This window comes from Bacillus rossius, chromosome 10 (genome assembly GCF_032445375.1).
Source record: "Bacillus rossius redtenbacheri isolate Brsri chromosome 10, Brsri_v3, whole genome shotgun sequence".
NCBI lineage: Eukaryota > Metazoa > Arthropoda > Insecta > Phasmatodea > Bacillidae > Bacillus > Bacillus rossius.
Window position 1 is genome coordinate 54,256,936 of NC_086337.1, and position 24,270 is coordinate 54,281,205.

General features: G+C 40.0%; 1 protein-coding gene across 2 annotated transcripts; it reads right to left on the minus strand.

The window, feature by feature from the left end:
- Positions 1–422: 422 nt before the first annotated feature.
- LOC134536159 (probable 2-oxoglutarate dehydrogenase E1 component DHKTD1 homolog, mitochondrial) lies at positions 423–24,201 on the minus strand. 2 transcript variants are annotated; one of them, XM_063375786.1, is made up of 19 exons: positions 23,620–24,201; positions 21,371–21,491; positions 20,271–20,439; positions 19,238–19,457; positions 16,901–17,062; positions 14,773–14,846; positions 13,589–13,702; positions 12,919–13,140; positions 12,022–12,179; positions 11,464–11,599; positions 9,931–10,062; positions 9,321–9,441; positions 8,790–8,929; positions 7,499–7,655; positions 6,050–6,252; positions 4,863–4,983; positions 3,353–3,541; positions 1,565–1,650; positions 423–901 (listed from the first exon to the last, which is right to left on the minus strand). In XM_063375786.1, the coding sequence occupies exons 1-19, from the start codon at positions 23,825–23,827 to the stop codon at positions 797–799; spliced, it is 2,838 nt and encodes a 945-aa protein (XP_063231856.1). In that variant the 5' UTR covers positions 23,828–24,201; the 3' UTR covers positions 423–796. The 2 variants fall into 2 exon arrangements, with proteins under 2 accessions (XP_063231856.1, XP_063231857.1); XM_063375787.1 differs by lacking the exons at positions 423–901; positions 1,565–1,650 and having other exon boundaries at positions 3,437–3,541; positions 7,495–7,655; positions 23,620–23,974.
- Positions 24,202–24,270: the final 69 nt, after the last annotated feature.

Genomic DNA, 24,270 nt, shown 5'->3' on the forward strand with positions numbered 1-24,270 from the left:
TGTGTAGTACACCTTTGCTTGTAGACACTCTGGACAGTCCACTGCGAAACATCAACAAATCCAGCAACTATGACCAAACATGATTGCCCTTTTTGGCACATCTATCCATGTTGAAATACACTGTATGCTTGAAACATGTGTCTCGCTGATCGCTACTGCCTTATGTTCACGTTGAGTACGGGACTCGTTTGCTGCAAAATCAGTGTAGAAACCAGGAAATAGTTCATACCCTCTTTATACAAATAAAAATGGTTTTATTTCAAAAATATAATCAAAATTGTTTGTGCTTAATTGGTACTAATGCCTTCAGGTAATCAAACTGATGAACATCCTCTGCTTCTCCCACCATAGACAAAAGAAACAAGGGCTCAGAACACAAGGAAGTTCATGTGCTACCTGCACAACGCAGGTGTGAAGCGTTGCTTGCTGCCATAGTTATAAAAAAACAAACAAAATAAAAATGCAATGCAACATTTTTTATTCAAATTGAACACTAGTAAAACAAATTTAATTTTTCTGATCCATGCACTTTGTACAATTTTTTTGTCTGGAAAGGAAATGATGAGTCCTTGAATTTCAATAATTAAAAGATTACCTTTTTTTTATAATGTGAATTATTTTGTTTTTAGTCCAATTCGTAACTGCATTATATAACTTGAATTTCGGTGTTAGTGGAATTCAACATGTAATCTTGTCCCTAGTGATCGGTGCTCGAGTATGCTGTGACGCGCAGGAGACACGCAGAGGTTGATGGCGCCGGGAGCGCGCGGCGGTGTGGGCAAGGGAAGAGGTCACGTCACATGGCGAAGGGCCGGGCGATGACTTCCTCGGCCTCCCGGGCGTGGACCTGCGCCACTCCCACGGCGGGCACGGCCAGCGGCCCGCGCCCCGCGTACCTCACCTGCCGGGGGAGCACTCTCGTCACAAGCACTCCCTCGCTGGGCAGGTTTCACCGTGAGTGGCACTGTACCTTAACCCTTTGAGGCACACAGAAATATATTTAAAATAAATTAGAATCTATTGTGTAACTTTCAGCAGATGTGGCGGAAGGAAAAATTAAAGCAGCCAATGTTGCTTGTTCTTGTTAGGATCGCCAGATAGCAGCACAAGGCTTACTCACGCGAGGTATTTCGGCAATACCACTGAAACTTTGCGAATAGTAACATTTTTTCAAAGTGGTATCATAGAAATACCACTACAAAACAAAGGGTTACGTGAATCTGCTAGAGCAAAGATTTGGTACTCTTGATTCTAGAGAAACTATCATGATCCACTGGATGTGCCCATAAGATACAAACTTTTGACATGGGAATAATTTTAAAAACGTGCTTCCAGCAATTTTCCGACAGTAAAGATATGGATGTAATTTCGGCATTTTAGACACAAAGATTTACAAGAGTTTTAAGATTTTAAAGCTGCTTTCAGTCTTCTAGACCATATTATGCAGGTCACTGTTGCATGAAGTGCACTGATGCAGTTGCACAGAAGAGAAAAGGGAAGCAGAGTGTCCTGAAAGTCGCCTTCGTGATTTTAAAACTGAAGAGTGGAAGTGAAATGTTCTTACCTTAATCCCGATCAAATTTTCAAAACGACTCTTGACGAACGTCCACGCTCCCATGTTCTGATGTTCCTCTTGGCTCCAGATGAAAGCTTCATGAAGAATTTGGGAAAAAAAAAGTTAGTAAAATTATATCATGTTAGCTTGAAAATAGGTAATTTAATAAGAAATGCTAAGAGATTTTGAATTAAAAGGATTTTATAAACTAGAGAAAACCATTTGCTTTTTAATATCACAGCTACACATGAACACAATAAGCCTTTGAAATAGGCAACTGCAATAGGAATCAATACAATCGACTCATAGGGTCGAAACAAGCTCTTAATAGAACTATGGAAAGTGGACCATTTGTATTCCGTGATGGCAGACAATCTAAGCTCTCCGTGAATGCTGAAAATTCTGTGGGTTCATAAGGTGGCTGGATATAGTCAATTGTTTTAACGAGGGCAGCAGTTCGTGGTGATGTTTGGTGAAAGTGAAGAAGGACGGGTAATATATTTACTAGCACATCAGGAGATGAAAGAATACAGGTAAGAACTGCATTGTAGAGGCAGGCTGGCCACACACACGTTGGGAGTTTTATTCGCCTTAGTAAACAGTCGCCAGCTGTGAATGAAGCCCAAGGGAGCCTCGTGCTGTTTTGATTGTATAATAAATTTGTGTCATTCAAAACTCTTAAAACTCTTTGATTAGATCGCTCGGGCAGGACAGCATATCCATAAATGGAGCTGTTTTACAACTGGCTAGATCAGCAGAAGGTTGTCTTGTCAAAACATTCACAGTGCAAAAGCTTCATATAAAGTACTTGCAGTAAATAGGTAAATAATAGTTGTGTCATGTGCATGAGTTATGAGAAATAATGTTATTGATGTTTCATGATTATGGCTCACTGTTATGCCCTTAGAAAGGACTGAAGATGAAGGGTCCTTCATAAGAATTGGAAGACCAAACCACTAGGAATGCTAATTTGGCACTCAAAAATCACAATGGTACTTAATATATGCCACCAAACACTGTAATATAGGCAGATAGGAGGGTCGCCAGATCGGGCACACGAGCTCTCGAACCACGAAGGCGGTAAGGGTGACACAGGCTTGCGCATGAGATGCCTCACGGCCTCTACGTGCCAGCCACAAAACTGGCTGACTTTGCATCTAGAACGTGCCTCTATGGGACTAAGTGATGACTTTAATTTTAGCTAATACAGGAAAGTGCAGTAGCTCTGAAGTGATTAGCAACTATACACCTCTAATAAACTGGAGTTTGTAAATGACACTGAACACCGGAGCTCTGACTGCTGCTTGGCGTCCCAGCCAGGTGGCAAACTTAAAGGGCCCGTCCACCCGGACACACACACGGTGAGCAGAGCTTCACGAAAAACAACGCAATTTCAAAACTACTTGAGACATTCAAGTAGGGTCACTGAGAGCCGAAAATTATATCTGATTTTCGGATTGAGTATTTTTTGAAGTGTTAATTAAAATGGCTAAAATGCATGTTTTCAGAGTAATTTTTAGGTATAAAACAACCGGTACACATTCTTGGACTTGCATTACACTTTGACCTTCATTTCTACGCCATGTAATGTTACGGTCACTGCTCAAATATCACAGTTGTCCTGTGAAGACGAGAAGACTGCGCGCCAGTCCAGAGGCGACACCGCGCTAGAAGCACCAGAGAGCGTCGCGCTCATCATCCCGCCTCACCGACACAGATACACCCCTGACGAGGCGGGCCCCTTAAAGGCAGTAAATAAAAGCTAGGTAACGGTAAGCAAGCGGAGGAGAGACTCACTCGTCGCGCGTCGGTACCGAGCCAGCTGTTCCTGGAGCTGCAAGGTGGGGAAGGGCGACAGCGCCTCCACTCTGACTATCGCCACGTCCGACAGTTTCCGTTCCTTGCGATGCTTGAGGAGCGCGAAGTAGTGCTTCCCGCTGACCAGAATCACCTTCCGCACCTTCTCTGCCGTGACCTCGTCGTCACCTGCGGCACACATCACCAGTGGTTCTTTCCGTTACCCTCAAATAAAATTATGGCAATTCAATGCAGTTTACGAAAAAGGCTTATTAAGTGTTTCTGCTGAAACTATCCTTATTTTACAATACCATAGTTTCACACACAACAGACAAGGAAGTATGTGAGACGGTTGTTATCTCTTCAGTAATGAATATTTGAGAAACAAATTAACATGTGATAATATAAATATGATCTAATAATTTTTTTTTTTTTTTAAATAATTTGTGTCAAGTCATTCTGAAAACAACTTTTCCCCAACCTCATTTTTCTTCGACATCGCTGCATTAAGACTACGTGCAACAGCGGGGTAAGTAATGCCGGGTGTGTGGTGGACTCCATGCAACAGCTACACATAAGCACTGAGTACTGTTGTCACGTGAGATTAACTGCAGCTTTAAGCTTTGAAACCTGGATAAAATTACTTACTGCTGGTTTCTATTTTTGAAAGTGGCCACCATCCCACCTGTGTATGTTGTGAACTGTGCAAAGCATCGATGGGCTAATTGGGAAGGGTGCACATGTTTAAGAGGGGTAAAAAGAAAGACTTATAAAGTAAATTTTGGGCTATTTTTATATTTAATACTAGCTGCAGTACCCGGCGTTGCCCGGGCTAAAAACATGGAGATTTATTGTCTACGAGTTAAAGCAAACTGGATAGCGCTATATGACAGTGTGTTGGACATAGAGAAATGTCACACAATTACTATTTGTATGTTTATGATCTATGATTTTTTTGACCCATGCCGATCGGTTATTTATTATTTATTATTAATTATAAATTATTAAGACCATCAGTGGCGCAGCCAGGATTTGTGTACGGGGGGTGTTAAGAAGCAAGACCCCCCCCCCCCCCCCCCCCCCTGTATTTAAGCGGTGGGCGGGGGGGATTATCCCCCCCGGGAAAATTTGGATTTTAAGGTGTACAATAGGGCTATTTTAGCAGTTTTCGGTACTTAAATTTAAATATGAAATTTGTTTTAGTGATGAATAAGAAATTAATTAAAGATTTGGTGCTAAGAGGGGGTTTGAACCCCTAAACCACCCCCCCCCCCCCCTGGCTTAGCCCCTGAAGACGCATTAAAAAATTACACATAAATGCCAATGTTCATGGAAATCGGTTGACTTGGTGAAGAGTTCACTGGAAACAAACATCAGGACACTGGATCTAAATACATATACGTATTAAGATTATCTAAGAGGGATGTAGTACTATAAATAACTTAGCCTGGGTCTAACATCTAGACTGAAGGTATCAAGTCTCGTTCCCCCGAGCGGGCGGTCCACGCACCTATGACCGGGCGGAACGACGTGCCAGGCGCCATGTCGCTCAGCGAGGAGACGGCTTCCGGCAGCCGCAGCAGGGTCTTGGGAGCGACCACCACCAGCGGCTTGCGGTAGTTCTTCAGCACCTGAGGCACAAGCAGCTGTCACCGGGCGGACGCGAGGCTCCCGACACGTCCGGGGAGCGTGCGCGACTTTCCTTTCTTTTGGGAAACAAGGGTTTCAAGTTTACGCATGTCAATTCCATTTCTTAGTGAGCGCATCCCCACTACAGAAGAGCTTAAAAGTTTTGGTCTGTCTACCACTAAAAAATAATTAGATGAATAATGTATAATGTCAGCTGAGTAACTTGTACTCTGGTCGACTTGATGCTACTGCGACGACTATGCACAATTTAAATTTACATGAGATTGGTCCTTTGTTAAATATCGTCAGTGATAGCTTGCTACGAATGACAAAGTGATTGTATCACCATTGACATTTGGTTTATAAGAAATTTTAGTTTGCATTTCATTTCATTCCAAACTGCATTGCAATCACTCGATAACAACTGTTGGTAATCCAACATTAGACAAGTTTTATTTCACTTTTTATTCCTCTTGCAAATTTATTTTTGATATTTTTTTTTTACGTGACGTCTAATAAATCGATGAATGCTGGCTGCATGCACGAAAAATTGTCCCGTTGCACACATTGTCCCGTTACGCTGTGTCCCGTTACGCTCATTGCACGCTTGCGCCGCATCATCTATCTCTCTTCCACTCGATTGGAACAACCATCGATTTGACTTCTTCGAGGCACATTAAAACTTGAAACACTCCCATTCGTTTCCTACTTTTCCTATCATCGTCCTATCCTTAACAGTATAACACAAATTGGAAGAAGTTAAATAGCAAACATGTATGAAAGTTATAGTTAAAATAATCTCATATTTGAACTAATGAGTGCGAATAAAAGTAAATTTATCAATTAAATTGTAGATTTCATTTCACTCCTTGTTTGTATCCATACAAAATAGCGATAATTCAATTAAAATGATTCAATTTTATTCATAAAAGTATGCAATCATTTCACCAATGTTTTGTTACGACGTCGTCACGTTAAACTATCGTCCGTGAACCGACTTTACAGACAACCAATTTTTTTTGTTCCATGAAAGCAGGAGTGAGCCACGTGTGTGGCCCGGGAGCGCACCTGGCCTCGCAGCAGGTGGAAGCACTGGGCCGGCGAGCTGGGGGCGGCCACGTGCAGGCTCACGCTCTCCCCGTCGGGCCGGTCCTCCGCGCTGTCGCTCAGCTGCAGGAAGCGCTCCACGCGGCACGAGCTGTGCTCGGGCCCCGCGCCGTCCATGCCGTGCGGCAGGAGCAGCACCAGCGCGCTGCACACCGCCCACTTGCCTGCCCCCCCTTCCCGTCAGCCCCAGCTGTTCCTCGCTCGAGCTTTCGCGCACGTTTCATTACACACACAGTACGCTCCCGACTATCCGCGAACTTGAGCGGCAGGGCCACCGCGGACGGTGAAAATCTCGGATGATCCGCAAAAGAGCCGAAGATGGGAAACGAAAAAAAGGAGACATTAATTTCAACTTAAAAATTCTAAACATTCATGTACAGTAAAAGTTACAATTAACAGTTAAAATAATTTTTAAATGACGCTAAAATTTTAGTGGTTTACTGAATAATTATTAACATACAATACATTTCAGTAATTTAAAAATAAATGTGCTCAACCATACGACTGGAAACAAAGTGCGACAGAGACCAAGATAGCAACGCGTGCCTACTGCGTGAGTTCCGAGAAGGCCTGTGGCGTTTTACTGTATACTGCACACAATACATTCGTCGGTAGAGTTCAAATTTGCTCACTTGTAATAAAATACAGATTTACATATGTGTTGTATTTTTTCGTAGCATGCGCGGATAATAGGGAGTTTACTGTACATACGTATCACTAATATCATGCATAGATATAAAATTCGATAATTACTCAAATTCTAACATGTATAATATTTTATCAAAACCAGAAAGCAAATTATTGGAATTATTGGGCATTTCGCTATAAAATTTTGTCTCTTATGATGATGGAGATAGAGTTTGGTCTTCTTTGTACGAGGCCTACATTGGCTCAAAATCGGCCAACAGAACGGCTTTTGTGAACAAAGCCATTAATATTTGTTTGAGAAATGGTATTCAAACAAGGCACACTTTCCTGTCAAAAGATATTGAAAAAAAATAGTGATTTGACTCGAAACATATTTAAATGAATCAGTACATAATTACTTACTAAACACAGCAGCAAAACTTGGACTTCCAAAATGTGAATTTTACTGAGATTGTTGCTGTTTTTTTCACTTCCCGAATGCAAAATTATTTTTTTTTGTTTTTAATTTTTACATGTTTAAAATCTGGAGTGCAATACAAACTGCACACTTGTCGAAAAGGCACATAAAATTTTAATTATAATATTTTTTAGTTCTGGTGATTGAGAGTTTTCAATAGAGAACATCACATTTAATTGACTTATAAAAATTAAACATTGAAAATTATTAAGGTTCGAGTGACTTTGATAACATTTTATACAATTTGCAACATTTTAGGGACGTCTTAAGACTTAAACTTGCTGACTGATTGCGCACTTACGTACTCTCTCCACCTGAGATGAACGTGTCGACGACAATCTGGGCTCCGTTGAAGAAGTCCCCGAACTGAGCCTCCCACACCACAAGATTCCTTGGGCTTTCGATGCTCATTCCGTATTCGTACGCCAGCACCGCCTCTTCAGATAAGATCGAATTTGCAACCTTAAAAAAGAGGGTTCGTGTACTTACGTACATGTATTAGTAGAGACCGGAAAAATTCGCGGATTCATTTCACGACAGCCTAGAATTCATACAGTTATACCTCAGTGCTGCCTCTGCTATTGGCTCGCAACTCACCTGGACGACTCTGGGCCAGTGAGAAACACTCAACCGAAGCTGTGTCGAATCACAGGCCGCTACGTTGGGACACCTTCACAAGACAGCAGCCAATGAGAGGGTGGCATTTGACCGAGTGTACGTAGAACTATGAAGTTCATCCTAGAGGTCATTGAACCTGCGAATTTTTCCGGTCCCTATATATTAGAAGTTATACTTAGGTAGATACGTAGTTTCGGTCAACCATGCATTTATTTGGCAGCATTAACTCTACATGAAAGCAAGATGTTTTTTTGATATGGAAAGTGCCTAATGTTTTTCTGAAACCAACACCAAAAGAAACCTTTCTTACATAATTGTGTGTCTGTGATAACAAGCACTAACAAGCACATGCAACTGTAATAGCCATCACTGTTTATTTTGTGTTATCTGAACAACATGCTCTCGTACTTTTCTCAGGTGTTGATTAATTTACCTGCAAATAAAAGAAGTCTTCTATTTGTAAATAAAAGTATACAATCCTATTTTCAGTGCTATACAGACGCAAGAATGAGTATTTTAGAAATGTTTCAATTTGATACTAGCACAATGCAAATGGTAACTACATGAAATAAAATAAAAGGGTCTAGATGGTTTCAGACGATTAAATGAAGCAGTAAATTTTAATAAAAAACAAACAATCAGGCTGTAAAATGTTTTAAATTGTTTAATTATAGCATGAATGTTAAAAATAATTCAATTTTTTCAATAAATATATGTCTTGAATATGTAGTTTCTACTTAAAAACATTTTACTGCATTCAACAATTTATTGTGCATAGACTGAGGAAATACTTTACAAAATTCATGGACAGATGAATTCTGATGCAAACAATGACAATATCGGAAATTCTTTTCATGTAAAAGCTCCACTGCTCACATTATTCAGGCAAATTGCGACACAACTGTGTAGTGATGCAGTGATGTACATAGCCTAGCAGATATGTACTACTACATCAAACATAATGCAAGTGATACGAACCTCAAGATGTGCACTTTGTTCTTCTGTCAAACTGTTCAGAGGAATGTACGTGTCGTTAGTTTCTTGATCGACCAACATGACATGACGATGAGAGAACGTTCCTCGTCCAACGTCTTGGCCACTCAGTCTCACATTGTAACCTGTAGAAGTATTCATTGTTTCCTGAAGTCACAGTCACACTTACGAACAACGAGCAGTCATATGTTACTGCTATTTCACCATCCGAAAGTTTAATCAATTAAATTCACGAACTGAAAACTGTTTTATTGTAACATTTCATTGCAGATTATTAGTAGATTGATAAAAAATTGTTAAAGAAGACAGACACATTGTCAGTCTGATGTTGATTCAATCTTGGAATTAAGTTTGTTTTTTTTAAATTTAATTTTGGCTATAAAACTTTTTGATTTAAATGTTGGTTACAATACTTTTTTCTTCCCATATATATGTATAACCACTCTTATTTCCATCCGCCCTATCTCTCCGTCAACCACGGGCGCTACGCTATCATGTCACGTCACGGCACGTCACCTTGGTATAGCAGCGAGCCAAACGCCAGAGTCTCCGCGGTGCTCCAGTCGATGTTGGTTCCCTGGGCCAGTTTTACCAACCTCGGCTTCACGTGCATCTTCTCCAGGCGCGGGTGGATGGTCTGGGACAAGAGGTTCCACGGCCAGGATTAGTTTCACAAAAAATAGAAAATTGTGTATGAAAACGATAGTACAGAGGTTAAAAGAGACATGACATTTACGTATGTGTACAGGAAGTTATTTCTACTCCCGATGAAGATCATGTAGTGGTCGAAAATTTGAGTGATTCGTTTGTTATCCTTGAGTCCTGTCTGATTTTTCGTGTCCTGTCTCTTTTGATGTGTATACTATTGTTATCGTTATCATACAGAATTTCACATAACAAATTTTCTTTGACCAATAAAAAAAAAAAATTTCATCTTTTCTAGCTACTTGTTTATGATGACCATCAGTAACGTTTCAGTAATGTTTCAATATGTGGCAGAACCTGTCTATATTTTTTGAAATTTCAGAAGCTGGTGTCCAAAAATGATTTTCCTAGAAAGGACCAGATTTATCTTCCGACCAGTCGTCTGCCGGAGGGGAGTTGCACGGCGCAAGAGGAGCCTTACGAAGTCCGGCGGGAGTGTGACGGATCTGGATCCAACGTGCTGGAGCAGCCGGGGGTCACAGCCGGTGTCCCAGGTGGTGACGGCTGCAGGGGCTTGGCTCATGCCCGACCACTTGCCCAGGAAGTACGTCCGCTGCCCGAAAACAAAACAAAATGATTTAGGAGAAAGTGCGAAAAAAAAAATTAGTACGTCAAGACACTCTTGCTTTTCCCCAGTCCAGGCTTGTTAAACATGCCTGGTCATCTCTTTGAAAGTCCGTACACCTTTCTTTCTCTTCTCCAGACCTACTTCTTTGCCTCATGGCAAACTTATCTTCTTTCAAGTAATTTAAACACCTTTTAAAAGTTCCTAATCAAAAAGCTTTCCTTCTTAATAAGTTGAAATAATTTTGGCCTTATACATTATTTAATCCTTTTGTAATATGTTTTCCTAACTCTAAAAATGCTGAAAGTCTACCTCTGTGGATGATGCTGTAGGTTCCTTAAGATGAAAAATTATTAATTTTTTAAAATTTAAATCACTATCTTTTTACAAATTAAAATTAATAAAAAACAATTGTTTCAGGTTCATTGGAAATTTAAGAGCTTATTTACAACTTCTAAGACATTAGTTTACTTCCTTGCTAAGTCATTTGATGGTAAAAAATTATTTTTTCAAAGTGTCTGCAAAACTATAGATTTAGGCCCTAATGATTTACTCATGTTGGTTATAAAACTTATGTCAACTGTATGATTGCTGCCACCAGCTTACCATCACTGTTCTACGAGGATTGTCTGAAAAGTTTCCGACATCAACATGAAGATGGCAGCACTCGTCAATAAAAATTGGGGAATGTAATTGCTTAAGCACCCTGCCTACCTGGACACACACACAGTGTGCAGAGCTTCAGAAAAAATAGCACGATTTAAAATCTGCTCAAGTTATCCGAGTGGGGTCTGTTTAGGAAAAGCATTTAAGAATCAGGTGAGGTTGGATTGGTAGCTTTGTTTTCAGATTTAGTTCTTAAATGAATTTTTTTGAAAAGTAAAAAAGACAAAAAAAAAGTTTCTGAATACTTTTTAGGCATGAGACACATGGTTTAAATTCTTAAAAGCACTCTAGGGACAAGAATTACACCTTTATCGTCATTTTCCTGCAATAAAATGTTATGGTTAAAACTTAAATCTTATATGTAGTTGCCCTATGCACGACAAAAAGACAAACTAGCGCTTAGAGGCAATACCACGCTAGAAGCACAATTGAGAGCTGTACTTCACATTCCATCTCACTAACACAAATACACCCCTGATGTCTCGTTCACATCCAAAACGTCAGGGACTGCGAGGGTTGATGAGTTGAGAATGAAGCAATGACGGAATGAACGAGCGGGGGACACAGGAGTACCCTGAGAAAACCCACTGGCTCACGGAAACGTCCGCCACATTTCCCCATCTTGTGACAGATTCGGTGCGAACCCCGTGGGGAATGGACCCCGGATCGCCCTGGTGTGGAAAATCCAATCGGATCTCTCGACTAGGTTGGCCCTGGGTTCACCTCCGGCTTGTACGTGTCTGCTCTCTTCAGTTCCTCGCTGAGGAAGGCGGAGTGCTGCTCCACTATGTCGCTGACGTCGCTCCTCGTCAGAACGCCTGCGTTCACCAGCTCGTCAGCGTACGCATCTGGAACAGTTCTGATGCGCATCATAACTCATGCAGTGATCGCTAACGAATTGTTTGTTAACATAAACAAACATCACTGCATGCTCTGCAGCAGATTGCAATATTTTTGCGCATGAAATACTTGCGTTTGTATAAACGGTTTAAGCTTAAGGTCAAAAAAAATGTTACTGTACCAGAAACAGTGTAATCCATCTACTAATAATTCAAATCATGCATAAATCAAGCAACAGGTTAACATGGTGGTCTTTAATGCAACTAAAAAAGTCTCTGATGCAGTTAGTTTAAGACTTTTGTGATAACATTTCTACCACAAGTTATGACTTTTCAAAAACTTAAAAAAAAAAAAAAATTGTGTGTCCCAGCGGATGTTCAGGTCTGTGTAACGGAAATCACAGGGCTAGAGGCACCACGTGGTATGCGGGGGTAAACTCACTTCTGGGAGTTTATCACTCTGTACAGAGCAGGGTTGGTGAAGGTGGGGTCGTCCAGCTCGTTGTGCCCCCACTTGCGGTAGCAGTTCAGGTCGACGAACACGTCCTTGCGGAACTTTCTCTGGTACTGGGCCGCCACTCGGGCCGCCTTCACCACCAGCTGGAGCAGTGTGTTCACGCCCCATTGTTATAACTTACATGTTTATAACATTCAACAAGTAAATAACCGATAGGAAATTTACAATGATAACCAACAATGACAATAAAAGTGTTTGATTTTTTTTTAAGAATACTTTTTAGTGACTCTTTGTCATAAAAAAGTAATGCATAAGAGGTAAAAAGTTAAATACCTTACGTAAAGTGATTTCACATTACTTTCTTGAAATATTTTTATGCCCTAACCAAATTATGTTTGATTAATGCGAAAGTAAATACCGTATGTAAGTAAATACCATGTACAGTGGAGTCCCGCTGATCGAAACCCCACTTATTCGAAAATCCTGGCTAAATCAAACAAGTTAAGGGTGAAAATAAATATTTAGAAAAAAATGAATATTTTGTATTTTAAAAAATAATTATTAAATCTTGACCCAATCATTTACATACTTTGTGATATCCTGCTTGTAAAATGTTATAGGTTGTGTTACATGACAACTTAATGTTTATAAAGATGTATTTTATGATATTCCGTTGCATTACGGCAATTATTTGGCTAATCTGAAAATATGGTAATCAGAACAGACCTCGGCTCCAATTAGTTTGGATTACCATGACTGCCCTGTATTGTCTATGTCTTGTTGACAGCAACATCACGAGAGACTGGGAAAGGAACTGATCACGGAGAGGTTTCGGAGACCCGCGGGAGACGGAAGTGGGAACGGCCGGACGGAGGCGCGCACCTCCGGGAAGTTGCCGTTGGCGTGCAGCGCCGGGGCGCCCGCCATCTTGCCCACGTCCGAGGCGTAGCGCGACGACCGGCCGCACTCCGCCGGCGTGGTGAAGCCCAGCTGGTTGTTCACCACCAGGTGCACGGAGCCCCCCACCTGGAAGTGCGGCACGGCCGAGAGCTGGAGCGTCTCCTGGTTCACGCCCTGGCCCGCCAGCGCCGCGTCCCCGTGTATCTGTGGCACGAGCGCGCCGTGCCCTCGTCCTCGCCTCGCTCGGGCGATACCAATCCAACCAGCCATACATCTCTTGACAGATCCGATAACCGATACTAAAACTCACAGTCTATTCACAGTTGGTAAGCAATAAGTTGGCACCTCGACAAAATTATTTAATAGGAGGACTTTTGGTGCATCACAAAAAAAAAAAGAAAGTTACAGCATAAAACATCACACGCCTTTGAATGATAAACAAACATAAAATCCAATTAAAGCCTTAAATAACAGAAAAATTTAAATATAAGAAACCTTTTGAACTACAAACAGTTACATAGAAAAAAATGGGTGACACCTGAATGGATGAAATTGTACATTTTTTCCTCGTGCATCAGTTTTGTGGCGGCTGGAAGCGGATCCTCGAACCCCACGGCGCAGAAGCAGTTCTGGAGCCGACGTGTCGCCTCACCTGCAGGTTGATGACCTTGCTGCCCCAGCGCGTGGCCGGGTCGGGCGAGTAGTCCCCGTCCCCGAGGGCTTGCTGCTTGGCCCGCGTCTTGCCCATGGACACCGGGTTCACGACCTGGGCACACACCGCAGACCCACGCTGCCTCGGTCGCTCCTCTGCAAGAGTCGAGCCGACACAGGAACCTGAGGCTCCTCCGACACCAGGCTCTTGTTGGGCGATACCGCGAATACAGAGAAACCTCGTTAATAAAAACCCTGTTCATACAAAACTCTCATAGGTAAATATGTAGTTGGGCGATATTTGTTAAAAAAAATTTTTAATTCTGAAAATACTTTCATTCTATGCTTTTAAACTTCCGCTTTCCATAAAACCCGGCGAAGCTAAGAAATTCCAAATATTTTAGGAGATATAGAATTTTTTAATTTTCTTTACAATACCTGTGCATTCATGCGGCATAAATTTTGTTTCTTGTTTACGAGTATCAATTTTTTTTTATTGGAGAATGTGTTTTAACAAATATTGCCCAACTACATTATTACCCTCTCATAAATACAGTGTATTGTGAATTACACATACCTACATTATACTACTAATTAATTTGTTTAATACAAAAACTATGGTTGTTACGTAATGCAAAGTTAATTTCGGTCCAAGGGTGAACAATAACATGCGGTAAAGGATGGTTAATACAACGATACCATATTAATGTACAGAAACAATGTGAAGTTTCAACTACAGTAATACATGATGTTCATTGTGGGTTGGGGAAATGGTTGTGGAATGTCTTTTTGTAGGTAATTCACAAACGCTCGCTTTATTCTTCTGTCTTAAATCCTTTTTAAGAGTGATAGAGTAGAAAATATTTTTTTGAGCAACAGGTGTAGCCATCCTAAATTTATATTTTAGTACACTTGGTACAGTACAAAATTATGTGCAGGTAAGTATTAACTTGATTTTAAATTTCATTTAGCATTCATACAAAAACTGTGATTAAATTTTGTGATGATTTGATTATTACAAACGTCGTTATTGCAAAGTCAAAAATGTATTGTCTTTGCAGGTTTGTATTACGAAGGTGTGAATGTGTAGTTAATGCGCCCGCGGTATGGTTTCACAATGATTATTACAATCACCAGCCAACATGTCAATAATAAGAATACTTACAAATACCTATTACTAATTACCTCCAGGTGAGACGGATTGTTGAGCACTATAACGTGGATTTGCTTGCCCGCTGCCTCAACATCGACAGAGGAAGCTGTTAACAGTGAGACAAACCAAATTCAAGTGTTTTGCATTTGTAATGAAGTGATATATTTTTTATATTCTATGAGTACAAATTAGTAAGTTGACCAGAGAGCTTGCCTGGACTCATTCTTTGTTCAAAATTGCTACGGTTCCAAAATTAATTGCAACTATCTACTAGATAATATTGGTCAGGGAATTCCTCAATTCAAAAAATTCGTTCACATTCAACTTTCTGTACTCTCCACAAATGCATTGACCTAATAGATGGACACATCTCTATGTATAAAAAAAAAAAAAATCATGAAATATAGTAGTTAAGTTGTTAAATACGTGTGTGTGGCACGCCCACCCTCGTGCAGCTGTGCCCCCCTGGCGCGGGCTCTCCTCGGGCCCTCGTGCCGAGCCTGCCTGCGCTCTGTGCCCGCGAGGGAGAGTGTCCTTGCCTGCGTGTGTCGCGCCCACCGCTAAGCCCTCAGCCCAGGGGCGTAGCCAGGGGGGGGTTTTAAGGGTTCAACCCCCCCCCCCCCATGCCCCATGCACCAAATCTTTAATTAATTACTTATTCATCACTCAAACAAATTTCATATTAAAATTAATAAAACTTTTATCATTACAATATTTAAATTTAAGTACCGAAAACTGCCAAAATAGCACTATTTTACACCTTGAAATCCAAATTTTCCCGGGGGAGGACCCTTGGACCCCCCCTACTTTAATACGGGCGGGGGGGGGGGGGGGCATGCTTTTTAACCCCCCCCATACACAAATCCTGGCTACGCCACTGCATCAGCCGGTGGGCATGTCGCAAAAACAAATAAATAAATAAATAAATAAATAAAAATTTGGGAAAATTATTGGTTTTTGTCACTGTTGTGAGTTACTTCATCATCGGCACCAATAACAAAACTATTCAAAGCCAAAGCCATCCGTCTCACGTCCCACAAGGCTGAGCCATCGCGCTCTCAAGCCTTTCGTCTGCCGGAACACACAAACTTGAAGACGACGCGTCCCTGCTCCGACCGGCAAGTGATTCCACCGGCTCGCCGCTCAGCTCACTTCGAGGCAGCCTCGCGCCCACCCCACATGCCCTGACGTCGCAGGCCAACCCGCTGAGTCGCTCTGGCACGCGATAGAACGGCCGCCAATACTCGCGTGCGTACCAGCTTCCAAGTCAGCCATAGCGCGGACCATCATAGGTGACGCAACAGTTCGCAAATACACTTTTAGCACGCCCCATCCTATAAGCTGTTCAGTTCAGTGCAGGTATCATTCACGTTAAACTTGCCAAAAACATATGTCTTTTAAACTTAGCTAACAAACAACATTAACTTTATACTTATATTAAATTTCTAAACAAAATGATACCATTTAATTAATAAAAATTTAAATATAAAAAAAAAATGACCTAAAAAAATTAATTTTTTGAAGGAAAAACTTGCATTCCCAATAAGGCCACATGTCGAATGAACTTAAATTTTGATATTAAGTGGTGTTTCGACATGCTCCGACATGATTTGCAAATTTCTATGCATTTTTTATGCAAATTTTTTTTTCTTCCATTAAAACAACTACCCAGAAAAAGGTAATTTGTGAAAACATTTATTTATATATATGTGTACATCTACTCACACACACATATATGATTGTAAACGTTAAGGTGGCTGTAAATGTAAGCGTGATCTGTGAGTACCGCATAACCTGTAAGGTTTCCTATGAATGACTTATCAGCAGGGGCGAAACAACAAGGGGGGGGGGGGGCAAGGGTATTATGCTCCCCCCCCCTCCTCTGAAACCTTGAAGAGGGGGCAAATGGGGGCAAAGAAAGTGCTGTGTAATCAATTTTTAGATAATAAAACTGCTTAAATAGCACCATTTTCCACCTTGAAATACAAATTTTCCCGGAGGAGGATCCCCGGACCCCCCGCTTCAATAGGAGGGGATCGATGATTCTTTATAAAAAGGTATATCCCCCCCCCCTCCCCTTTGGAAATTTAGTTGTTGCGCCCCTGCTAATCAGGGCGACCCAAGCGAGGCTCGGGGAGCGGACCGGGGGCCGGTACCCACAGAAGTGCGTGGGGACGTCCCCGGAGGCCCGGGCGTCCGGCGGCAGCTCGGGAAAGCCTTGCAGCTTCTGGAACAGCCGGGCCGGGCGGAAGCGCAGCACGCCCGTCTGCAGGTTGAAGCGGCCGCGGTGGGGCATCCCCACCACCACCTGCTGCACTCCGTCTGCGACACAGACGCGCCCGCCTCTCCGTCAAGCCAACGCTTTCCCGAGTTCCGTGCTCGTTGCTCACTTTCATTCGAGGAGTGGTTAACACACGGGAATACTCGTCAGTTGGAACACTCCGTCTGCGACACACGCGCCCGCCTCTCCGTCAAGCCAACACTTTCCCGAGTTCCGTGCTCGTTGCTCGCTTTCATTCGAGGAGGGGTTCAAATATGAAGATACTCGTCAGTTGGAACACTCCGTCTGCGACACACGTCTCTTGTGAAGTGAACACTTTCAAGTTCGTGTTCGTTGTCTCGCTTTCATTCGAGAAGGGGTTAACTGAACATATGGAAATACGTACTTATCAGTTGGAACAGGTTTATGGCAAGCTTTATTTAAAAAAAAAATTTTTTTTCCAGCTGTTGACAAAAAACCATTGCCTGACGTCCGTTCCCAAGTGTTTGTAGTAACTTGCACGAACGTACTACAATCACTAGGCCGGTGCAGATATTTAAAAATATCAATCATCAAAATTAATACTTTATTGTTCACATTCAATTTGATTTCAAATACTCAAACGTTTTAGTGAAGTTGTTTCTCATCACCTGGTGTAATGAAAAAACTCAATGTTGAGTCATCGTTGCACAATGTAAACGTGTGCATCCCTGTTACAACACAGGTATTAATGTTTCTGATACAACTACCCATAGTTTATTTCAGTAGAACTGCATAAGTTTTAATTTTTTAATTTTTTGGAAAGTTGAAAATGAGGCATACAATAAGCAGTTTGAAAACTTCTGAAATATTTAAAAAATTCGAAAGCATTTTTCTCTTATATAAGTTTTATAAGCATTAAAGAAAAATACTCTGCATAATTTTTTTTGTTAAAATATTTCTTTAAAAATATTAGAAAAAAATTTAAACAATTGTTCTTAATCTTATTATTTGAATACAATTTTGTATTCGAGACATTTTTTTTAATATTTGTATTTGAATATGTCTCAAACAAATATCTGATATTAGCACAGGCCTAATATTAACTCATAAACTGATACAAACGTAGCCAATACATGCTGTTGGTTTTGTACTGCCTCCTTGCTAAAATAATTATTTTTTTCCAAGCCTATTTTACAATTTATATTGTAGCACAATATTATTAATGATATTATATTATTTTTATGTTATAAACCTTTTGCGATCTGTAAGCAATTAAGAATTTTCAGTCCAGAGCATCACATTCTAATGACTGAAATAAAAATATTTGTATATTCTATATTGCAATTGGTTGACTTTTTTTTAGTGACTTTCATGATTTTTGAACGATTTCTCGTTTTTGTGGTCTTTTATGATTCACCCTATGGAATTATTTGTACATTCTCACTTTGATAGTTCATCACAGGAATACACCATGGTCCTGTATTAAGTGTATAAAACACATAAAATACAGAGCCCACTCGAAGTATTTTTCGAAAACAATGCAAAAATTCTTTACCTTTAATATAACTTGTTTTGTAGCGTAAAATTGCATTGGCCTTGCAAAGCATGTAAAATATTATTGGATCTTACAATAATCACAAACGTCTGAGAAAGTAAATGCTCAAATTAATTCTTTACATATTTACTCCCCATGCAAAATTATTTGAGTATTCCTACAGACAAGATAATAGTATGGTGAAATGCGATAAAACCGAATCAACACCGAAAATCATGTCAATAATACACCACAAAGCAAAAATTAATTCTAATAAAATAAAAAACCTTTAATGTTTGTATTTCAAAAATTCCATTATTTCCGGACAAAATTTGTACCAAAGTGTATTTAATTTCATTGATCTTACGAATAATTTTGAATCACTTTATAACTAGAAATGCTCACCAATTTATTATTATTGTTTTGGCTGTATCTGTTTTAGGGACAAATTTATTACAAATTATTTTATAGTTAAAATGCATCGTGTAAACATTACACTATTCTGGCGGAATAAGCATTACAAAATGGAATTTTTAAAATTAAAATAATAAAAAAAAACTGAAATCATCTGTTTTAAAAATTAAACTGGACACAAAATAAAAACCATAAAATCTTGTCTCTAAGCATTTGGCACTTTGTGGACCACAGTTTGAATGCAGGGAATACAGTGAATGAATAAACACGGGAGGCGCCACCCCCCGGTCTCGGGATGGCCACGTACCTTCCGCCGCCACGCGGAGCATCTCCGTGACGGCTCCCATCATGCTCTCCGCCCCCTCCCCGCCGTAGCGCTTCAGGGTGACGAACTTGGAGGCCAGGAACCTGTCCAAGGTCTGCGCCTTCAGCAGCTCCGTGGCGAGCGCCACGCGGCTCTCCCGGGCCAGCGTCTCCGAGGGCAGCCGCTCCATCCGCTCGGCGAACCACTCCCGCTCTTCCTCGTCCTGTCCGGGCGCCGCACACGTCACAGTCTACACTCCAGTACGGCACTGCTGCTCCCGACAACGTTGGCAAAACTGAGGGTGCCAGATTAAATAAGGCCCAATAAAAATTAATCAAAATTGTACGGCTAAGGACGGAGCAATGCTGCACGCGAAAGGTTTCGGAACATGATCTGCTCCAAATTATATTTTACACATGTCTTTAAAATTCAAGTAACCCAATATTTACTCTTGGCCTGTGCGGAAACTTTGACTAAACGAATCAGTCGAAGCTACTTTTAGTATTAGATTCAACTTCACAGGGGAAATTTATTTATGTATTAGTTTTATTTGAAGCTTCGGTTGTGATTCAGAGCTTTGCGTCTGGTGTGAAGCTTCACATTTGTTGCAAAGCTTTAAAACATTGGAAACCTAACACTCGCTCATGTATATATGTATATATATCGTATCTCACATCAATTATACTTAAATTTTCAAAAATATTTTTTTTCTGGGAATTGGCTGGCCAGTGCGCTTTTTTTTTTGAACTGAAGTCGCCCACGTATCAAAACATAATTAATGGATTTCCATACTTTCGAAGCATTCACAAAACTTGTCAATATGATTTATTAATTCCTCCGAATCACTTCCATCTCTACACAACACAAGTTGTCTATGCAATTATAATGTGTGACGACTTTTATCACCACCAGTTTTATTTGAAAACAGATTTTGCAGGAATTCAGATTACGATCCTGCCATGCTGCCAAAATGTTTTGTACAGTTTCATAAGCAGATATATGGAAACGTTTCAGTGAACACTTGTGCGCCGCGCACCTCGAGATAGTCGAACTCTGCGCTGATCCTGCCGCAGTAGGCCTCCTCCAAGAGCTGCACGGCCTCCCGCGCCGTGCCGGACGCCCACGGCGCGGCGAGGATCCCGGCGGAGAGCACGGTCTCGTGTTCGCGCAGCCCGTACCGCCTCAGGCTCAGCTCCGGCACCGCCCTGGGCACGAGCACTTCTGTGAGCTGGTCAGGCGAGTCAAGAGTGGAGCGTAAAACAAACTGGAAGAGGCAATGTTCTGGTGTTAGGGGAACGGGGAGAGGGAATAGCGAATATAAATAAAGGGGGTTGTCTGTAAAGTCTGTTTACGGACAATAATTTTTACGTGATAACTTCATAAGAAAACAGTGATGAAAAATTTGCATACTTTTTAATTTTCAAATATCATTTACAGGTTTTTGCAAAAAGTTAATTTAAATAATTTGTTTGGATATAATCACGGACAATTCGTTAGAAAGCCCGCCTTAACCTGTTTGATATTATAGAAGATTTTCTCGCAACGTGGTTGGCCGGTTCTTGCACGCTCGGCTCAGGCGGAACGTGACAATTTTTTGTGCGTGCAGAAAAACCAACAGGAAAAAAATTAAGTTCTGTGTTTGCTTAAAATTGTATTTGAAAGAGTTTATTTTTCAATTTTCTGGGGGAGATCATCCATAGAAGTAAATAGCTCGGAGCTTAGGGCTGCCACTGTGTGTGAACCTCCATTACATAACTTACGTATCATATTTTAGGTATCTAATAAATTGCCAAAAACACAGATGGCAGCAGCAGTGCTAGATGGCATGCTTGCATTACAGCAGACTTGGATATTTTCGCACTCAGATACATGCATATAACTCTCGCATGTACGCTTGTATACTTGCACACTTGTATATGTGCTTCCAATGTTGGTGAATCCTGTTTGCCACATCAATATTTCTTCATGTCGGTTTCTTATTGCAGCCTGGCATGCCAACACTCACGACACTTGAGACTCACATGTCGACATTCATGATACGAAAGTGGGCAAAATATCACCGTCAATATTCAATCATTTCAGAGAGCTTTTTCGCCGGTACCGCAAGGGTATCGACATGCCTTCCACACGACTAACCTTTCGGGGCTGAAGTTCACGGGGTTAATGTCTGCCTTTCTGTGGCCGTACTTGCGGTACGCCGACACCAGGCGATGGAAGTTGCTCTGCTTCGCTCTCGACTCCAGCACTTCATCTGGAACTGCACGGGCAAGGGAAACAAGGGGGTGTTGGTCATGTGTAGTTCATTGGCGAACTCTTACATCTCTGAGGTTTTCTTTTTGTTGTTTACAACCAGATATTGTTATAAAATAAACATATAAGCAGTATTGTTGAGGACCTATAATGAAATATAATGTATTGGTAGACTACCTTCTAGGTCTCTCAGTGGTTAATTCAGTTTCTTATGTGCAGCTTAACTGCTGTTGCTATTGACTTGTATTGACACATAGATAGGTATACACATATAATTTATAGGTATGGATACAGTTGGTAATAAGTAGATTACAATATCATAACAACATAATTGTGATTTTAATTATTTATTAATGAAATTCAAAATATCTCAGGTTTATATCAAAAGTAAAAATATTTATTGCTCTTAAAAATTCTAACCATTGTTGGCACTGCAGAAAAAAAAAACACACACACAAATACACACACAGATATATATTTAATTATTGAAAATGTCTGGAGTGACGATGTGCACATTTATTAACTAATCAAATGTCGATTTTGTTTGGGTTTGAAAATCTCATACACAGATTTAGTATACAATTAGGATTTACATAAGTATTTACCTCGGCTAGATCAAAATAACTTAAGTCGGTAGAGCTCTGATGCTCTCTCTCCCAGAAAATAAAGTGTCAAATTAGATTCACGTAGTTAATTTTACAATATTTCAGTTTATCAATGTTTCTCTTGAAATTAGGCAGCAGAATAACCAAGTATGGATGTGATACGTGTTTCGTACTAACGAAATGGAGTAACAGACACAGTCATTTATTACTCACGTATTTATACATTCCTAGTAACTTTATGCTTTTGGATAAAGCTCTATTAATATTCACTGACACTTAAAAAATACATTTATCCTATCCTTTGGTGCGGATGCCAATTTCTGATAGCTATTTTTCAGTATAAATTTCCGACGATGTCATATACGTGTCCATCCATTAATAAGCCATTGCCCATTACATTCTCTTAAAAAACCTTCTTAATTTAAGTAATTTAACAATGCGTGCCACATTTAAAATACGGCTCCTGATTGGTCGAGAACTAATGAGATTGACATTTAAATAAAACACATCAATTCCGCGCGCAAAAATAGCGCGGAACACAAAATCTCCATTCAAATTTGAATTAAATACATATAGGAATAACATTTTACATTAATAAACACGGTGTCAAATTAGCAATTTACCGTTTACATTTCAATTGCTCCAAGAGGGTTCCTTGCAATTGCGTCTCAAATGTTCGTATTAGTCATAGATGTTCAATTACATAGACATACATATTAAATACAAAGAGTTTTCAAATAATAAAATATATACATGGAACGAATAAATATAAATTAAAATAAATTATTACTTAATTTGGGCTGGAACTATACATAGTGCAGTACAATAACATTTAAATATCCTACGAAATAAAAATCTCTCAGCAGCTATGTTCTTCAATAATTTAAATAGGCTACATAACCTTTGTAAGTGTACACAAAAAAAAAAGATAATATTGTATGATTCTTCATAATTATACTCAAAACTTCAAACTCTAACATCTAATTAAATAAAGATACAATCTTTCGATACCATAAACTTCATTCAACTTCAATTCTCCATTGTTTTAATTTTATTTAAAATTATTTTAAAGAAAATTGACACATTAAATTAAACTTTATGTTGATTGTTTTGTACCTAAAACAATGCAGAATTTAAGTTTATAATGTTGAAAGAAGTTTTGAGTTTAGCTATCAAAAACTATAAAATATAATTTTTTTGGTTGTAGACAAGAAAAAATTGAATGTATTCTTATATCCATTTTGGCAGGTGCAAATAATTTTTTTATTTTTCTGCTTTAGATTGAAAAAAAATTGATGTATAGAAGGTAAGTTTTTGAGGACAAAAATTTAAAATTATAAATATTATTACTTCAAGAAAGTAATTTCTGAACCTAACCTAAAAACTGCTTTACATAAAGAAAACAGGCAATTTATAATAAACTCCTGCAGCTTTATACTGCATGTTAATAATTTTTAAAAAAATGCCAACGGAGTACTTATGGCATTGCTATTTTTTTTTCAAAACTGTTCAAATTCATTTCCCACTCACTTTTAAATTCTTTCTTTGTTTTCGGGCGGTAGCCATACACTCCTGTCCTGGTTTGGTAGTCTCTCCTCCCTTCAAAGTTCCGCGCCGGCCACGATCTCAGTTTGGCGCAACGTGGAATGCAACAGCTCCTGCAGGACGACAGCATGGCAGACAGCCTCCCACTGCTGACCAATCCCGCGCAGTGTTTCACGGAACCGAGCAGCCACATGCCGTCACAGAGCTCTGCCTGGTCACGCACGCACCAAGTCCCTGCTCGTCTGATTAACGCATCGCTTCTGAAGCCGGTGATCTTCGGCCACAAACAGTGAAAGTTCAAGGCTCTCTCCACATAAATATAAGATGATGAAAAAAAAAAGAAGAATGATAATGAGCCCTACTGTCATTTCTAAAAACATCAAGCTATAAACAGCAGCCTTTCTTGCATGAAGCATGAAATTTTAACAACACTTTACACAAGAAGTTCTGCAACAAGTTAACGGATGATGCTTTCCCCATAGAATTAAACAAAATAAGAAATTTCCCTGTTTATTATTTTGAAGTTTTCTTTAACTTAGGCATCAATGTGTATAAATATAAATTGAGCATCAACTTATTAAGTTGAAAATCGGTATGTTTATCAAAATAAAAAGGGCTATAAATAAAGCAGACAAA

What these genes read in the sequence shown, in the direction of transcription:
- LOC134536159 (XM_063375786.1), bottom strand. Translation starts at nt 23,827, where the DNA reads ATGTGGCTGCTCGGTTCCGTGAAACACTGCGCGGGATTGGTCAGCAGT. An exon ending in GTGAACTTCAGCCCCGAAAG is followed by an intron (nt 20,440 to 21,370) that starts GTTAGTCGTGTG and finishes GCTCGTGCCCAG; the next exon opens with GGCGGTGCCGGAGCTGAGCC. An exon ending in GTCGTTCCGCCCGGTCATAG is followed by an intron (nt 3,542 to 4,862) that starts GTGCGTGGACCG and finishes TGTGTGCCGCAG; the next exon opens with GTGACGACGAGGTCACGGCA.